Source organism: Puccinia triticina, chromosome 10A (assembly GCF_026914185.1).
Source record: "Puccinia triticina chromosome 10A, complete sequence".
NCBI lineage: Eukaryota > Fungi > Basidiomycota > Pucciniomycetes > Pucciniales > Pucciniaceae > Puccinia > Puccinia triticina.
In genome coordinates, this window is record NC_070567.1 from 835,266 (window position 1) to 840,854 (window position 5,589).

The 5,589-nt window shown below is 44.9% G+C and overlaps 2 protein-coding genes across 2 annotated transcripts; one reads left to right on the plus strand and one right to left on the minus strand.

Moving 5' to 3' along the window:
* Positions 1-1,647: 1,647 nt before the first annotated feature.
* PtA15_10A97 (uncharacterized protein) lies at positions 1,648-2,537 on the minus strand (the record flags this gene model as incomplete). The annotated part of the gene is made up of 4 exons (XM_053160971.1): positions 1,648-1,728; positions 1,829-1,893; positions 1,983-2,109; positions 2,202-2,537. The coding sequence occupies 4 exons, from the start codon at positions 2,535-2,537 to the stop codon at positions 1,648-1,650; spliced, it is 609 nt and encodes a 202-aa protein (XP_053024233.1).
* A 538-nt stretch (positions 2,538-3,075) lies between these two features.
* PtA15_10A98 (uncharacterized protein) lies at positions 3,076-5,360 on the plus strand (the record flags this gene model as incomplete). Its single annotated transcript, XM_053160972.1, has 8 exons — positions 3,076-3,274; positions 3,372-3,550; positions 3,637-3,751; positions 3,822-3,886; positions 4,016-4,272; positions 4,381-4,673; positions 4,772-5,148; positions 5,235-5,360. The coding sequence occupies 8 exons, from the start codon at positions 3,076-3,078 to the stop codon at positions 5,358-5,360; spliced, it is 1,611 nt and encodes a 536-aa protein (XP_053024234.1).
* Positions 5,361-5,589: the final 229 nt, after the last annotated feature.

Here is a 5,589-nt window from a genome sequence, read left to right on the forward strand (position 1 = left end):
GGTCTACACTCGATGGTAGTAAGGAGACCGCTAAATCGGCACATTGTGTATAAATCAGAATGCGAACGAGATCATCATACATACGCAATCAGAATGAAGTTTTGACTCACAGTCGTCCTGAGCAGCGCCGAGGAGTCAATAAACTTTGTTTCCCGGTTGTATGAGCGAATGCCGGGCGTTCCCCGAGTCACGGACTTATGATCGCGCCTGGCCAACCCCATCTTCCTAATATCAACGGAGCTGCATCGGTGAACAAGAGCAAAAAGACTCACCGACTTCAGCTACCGAGGCGAAGCTCCCTACGATGGTCGGACTCGGACGTTCGGCCGATCGAATGTGTTGAGCTTTTGTGCGTTATTGTCCTGGCCGGCGACTGCGAACCGGATAAATGTGTACAAACACATGCAATTACACATGCTTGTGTAAGTAGGCACGTGACCTTAACACAAGTTACAACTCAGCAAAATATTTTAAATGAACCAATTTACTGCAGCTCTGTTCTGGTTGCCACACCATCTGAAGCATCCATTGTCACGTCATGGCTGTCAGTCCCAATTGATGATCAGGCACAGGCTTTCCCTGGCTTTCCACATATGCCGACAGCTTTTGCTGCTATCAGTTCCCTTGAAAGACCAATGGAGTTCAGCAGTGTTGGATTCATTAAAATCATTACTCTTGGAAATGACACGCACGCAGTTTGGCATTTCACCCGAAGGCATTGTTACCAAGGACAAATTCAAAGGCAAGATTCCTTCCTTTCCATCCGGGAAACTTGTCTACCACCTCATAATTTTTGGGTAAGAGTGAGGCTGGGTTTACCTTTTGTTGAGACAAATTGGCTCTTTTCTTTCTTTACTTGTGGCATTTGTTAGCTATATTACACAGGGCGCATCACCTCCCCCCCTTGGCATCACATCCCAAAGTCTCTCAGTTTCCGCGCTGTGCTAGCCTAATCCAGGTCACGCAATATTTTTTACCAGTTTAACTTTGATAACTTTCAAACTCAAACAACGTGTAATGAAACTTAGGGCCTGTACCATGGGCCTCAATTTTGAAAAATTTCAACTTTTTTTGCCCAGTACACAAAAATTGAAAACTAGCAGAGAGTTCAAATGTTAAAATTCTTCACATTTAGGCTCAAGCCTACATTTTGGCCAGGCTCATTTTTTGTCCTAAGAAATTTTGAGGCAAATAAATTTGGAAGATTTCAATTTTCATGCCCTATGGTACAGGCCCTTAAATTTCAACATGAGTCCACAGTTCTGGATTTTTCTGTTTAATCACTTGATGAGATCAGAACGCTCAGTCAACCTAGCACAAGCATGTGCTAGGCCATTGGTATCAGGATTATTGTAAACCGCTGTCATACCGATATGTTTGGGGATACTAAGAATGGCAAATCAATGGCGCGAATTGATGTAAGCTCTTACCACTGCGCGGACTTCAAAAATGGGATCACAGCTCTTCAAGTTGGATCAACGAAACATTCCCACATTGTTCTACAGGACTATTGATGTGAGATCGAAAATGGCTTATTTCCAGAAGGGCTTGAGTCATGTGTGGAGAGGTCGGTGACTCTATGTGAAGTGCGAAGACGGAATGTGCTCGCTGAAAAATATACTATAAACTATTCGTGAAAGACTTGAGTTATTCAAAAACAGGTAGATACACTTTGATGGCATTTTGGATTTCCTTGTAGACCTCCTCGATGGATTTATCCGAATTTACCTGATAAAACAATGCCAATTATTTTAGTGACATAATGCAATCACCTGCGGTTTGTTTCAAGTAAAGGGATGTCTGGGTCGCATCTGAGAAACTAGCATACCTTGACTACTTTGTTTTTATGTTGATAATATTCAACAACAGGCATCGAGGTTTCGATGAATGTACCTACGTAGATGCGTGATTCAGACGATATTGATAACCTGATTAATGATAATGCTTTGGCGTAACCAATTTTCGTAAAAGAGGTACTCAACGAAATCGTTTTTTAATACTCTCCTCGTTATCGTCCTCTCTGCCACTCGTCTTTCCTCTTTCTAAAAGCCGTTGCAGAAGTGTTTCTTCGGGGCATGTGAGGAATAAGACAAACGTAGATTGGCAGACCTAGATATACGAAAAAAGAAACATCGAACATATGAATATGAATAAATAGACTGGATTATGGCGAGCAGAAGTGCAGTTAGGTTAAATGTTACATCTTCGTCAAACTTGACGGCTTGATCCATCTGCCGAGGAAATCCATCGACCAAAAAGCGAGTTTTGCCTTGAGCGACGGCAGCACCGATGGCATTTTCGAGAAGTTTGATGGTCACGTGCATGGGCACGATCTTGCCTTCACGAATATGATCTTTGATCATTGATCCATAGGTAGACCCTTCACGATTTTGTTCGGCTCTTAGGAGATCGCCAGCCGAGAGATGTACGAAAGAATATTCAGCGACCAATCGAGCGCATTGAGTTCCCTTCCCGGCCCCGGGCCCACCGAGCACGAAGATGACGGTGATCTTCTTGTTGTCAAAGACGGGTGCCATGATATTTAGGATGATCTTTTCTGAGAATCGGGCCTATCAGATGGTCCGACTGTGGGGGCACCGCCAAAGCTCGGAAGTGCTTTCGAGCGAAGACGCGGGTCACTGTCGTTCAGAGAGCGCTTGTGTGTAATATAGGCAAACGTAGAGCAGCCCGCAGTGAAGATCGCGAAAAACAGCCAAGGTGATGGCCCCGAGCGTTTGGCGGTGATCGGCCGAGCGGATTCAGTTGATAAGGGCCGGGGACGCACAGGCTGGAGACTTAAAGCGCGACGTCGGAGGAAGAATGCTGAGGGGGATGAAGAGGATAGAGACTTCGAGAAAGGGCAAGCCAGCATAACTTGGTGCGAGTTGCCTGGGCAACGTTGTGCGGCGCTTGGCGAGGAGGACCATGGGGTTGCACATACATAAACCCATACCTGGCAGCTTTGGACGGGCAGAAAGTTGGTTCCGGCGGGAGCTTGGTTACGACCATGTCAGAAAGCCCCTTAAAGCGAATAAAAATCGAACATGTGGACATACCGATACTTGAGAAGAAACCATGCCACCTCTCTGCTACAAACGATCGATCGCCCTGTTTCACCTGAAGACTCTATACTTGGGGTTTCCGAAGCCTTCCTTGAATGCGAGGTTTCTATCGATTGCAATCAATCAAGCCAAGCCACCGACAGGGAAACTGTTTCGCTCAGCTGATGAGGCCATAGCTGACATCAAAAGTGACTCGTTGATTGCTTCTTCTGGTAAGTGCAACCAGTCTTGTAATCTGTTCAATATTGCACTTTTCAAGAGAAAGAAAAAGTAATTGGCCAGTACATGTGTGTGTGTTTTTCTCCGCAGGATTCGGTCTATGTGGTACCCCGGATACTCTGATCCAAGCCGTGGCTCGGCGGCCTGAAATCAAGAACCTGACCCTCATTTCTAATAACGCTGGGGTCGATAAATCAGGATTGGGCCTCATACTTCATTCACGCCAAGTCTCCAAACTGATTGGTAGTTATATAGGAGCTAACAAGCTTGTCAGTCTCAGCGCATTCATTTTTTTGACGACAAGCACAAACTGAATCTGTGTTTCTTTCCCCTGCGGAAAAAAACAAATACCCAGCTTGAAAATCTTTACTTGACGGGCCAAATCTCGTTAGAATTAACCCCTCAAGGTACCTTGGCAGAAAAATGCAGAGCAGGGGCTGCCGGCATACCCGCCTTTTATACCCCGACAGGTAACATGATTCTTATTATACTATCATCATCAATCAACCTCCAAATACTGACGTCTTCCCCTGAATTTAGGCTATGGAACGCCAGTCCAGACCGGATTGATCCCAATCAGATACAATGCCCAAGATCCGTCAAAGGTTGATATTTTTCTTTCAGCATACGATTATAGCCGCGCCCTTAAATCGAAATACTTATCTCTTGAGATCTTAACGATGGAGCTGATGAATGACTGCGGTTATACCAACCTGCGTTAATCTAAAATACAGGTAGATATTCCCGGGGAGAAACGAGAGGTGCGCGAATTTGAAGGAAAGCAGTATTTACTGGAACGGGCGATCAAAGCGGATTATGCGTTTGTACACGTTTGGAAAGCCGACAGATTTGGGAATTGTGTTTTCCGTTATTCGGCACAAAACTTTGGTGGCGTGATGGCCCGAAACGCTAAGGTGACCATAGTTGAAGCAGAGGAGATTGTCGAACCTGGTGAAATCGATCCTGATCAGGTCCATTTACCTGGCATCTTGTGGGTAGCGCAAAACCGTCCAATTGATCCCCTTCAATGCTCTAGTGATTCCCTTTTAGGTTACTGATTATCCATTTGTTGAAAATAATTGTTTATTTCATTTCATAGTGTCAATCGAATTGTACCGGCTACTGTTAAGAAACAGATTGAAAAGATCGTCATCAGATCCGGAACTCAAGACCACTCCCCTCCTGGTTCTTCAAACAAGAGCGAATCTAGCATGAAGAGTGATGATCCCAAATTCGCTGCGAAACTTAAACGTGAATTGATTGCCGGTCGAGCAGCTCAAGAATTGAAGGACGGGATGTATGTCAATCTAGGGATTGGAATGCCAATGCTAGTTCCTGAATTTTTGAAGCCGGGAACAAATGTTCACCTGCAGAGTGAGAATGGAATCATTGGTGAGTAATTGCTCCTTGTATCCAGTCTTTCAATGTACGGAAAAAAAAACTTTCCTTGGAATCCACTTTGGCTAACGCTGGTATCAATCGGGAAAAAGGGATGGGGCCATACCCAACGGCTGAGGAAGTCGATGGTGATATAGTCAACGCTGGAAAAGAAACAGTGACCCTCCTACCGGGAGCCTCAACATTTGACTCAAGTGAATCATTCGCGATGATCAGGGGAGGACACGTGGATGTGTCGATTTTAGGGGCGATGCAGGTTTCAAGATCTGGTGACCTGGCCAACTTCATGATTCCGGGCAAGAGTGTCAAGGGCATGGGCGGGGCGATGGATCTGGTTTCGAATCCAGAATCGACAAAGGTCATGATCGTCATGGATCACTGCGACAAACATGGCGTTAGTAAACTCGTGAATGATTGCCAATTACCTCTCACTGGGACTCGTTGCGTCAGTCAAGTGATCACAGACTTGGTGCGTAGTAATTCCCTCCACTCTCAATTATCTTCTACCAACTTGATAGCCGAACATTGGAAGCTGAACTTGATTTCGATCTCTAGGCTGTATTCGACATCGATCGAAATGCTGGCAAAATGACTTTGGTAGACTTACAACCTGGTGTAACACTACAAGAAGTCAAAGACAAAACTGAAGCCGACTTTGAAATTGGCGGTAACCTGAACTGATGCCGTCATTGTGTTCTTATTTCTTGTTTTGAATAGTTTACAATCGTCTTTTGAATAATGTCTCTACTGCTTGTTTGTTGTTTTCCTATTATAAAATTCAATCCACATAAAGCTAGCGCTGCACGCTAACAAGTCCAACCACAAGAGCAACAAAATAGAGAAGGAAGGGATCCTCGTATCATTGGTTCACCTTCTGTAAACAAGTCATCCACTTCCTCTGCCGGCAAAA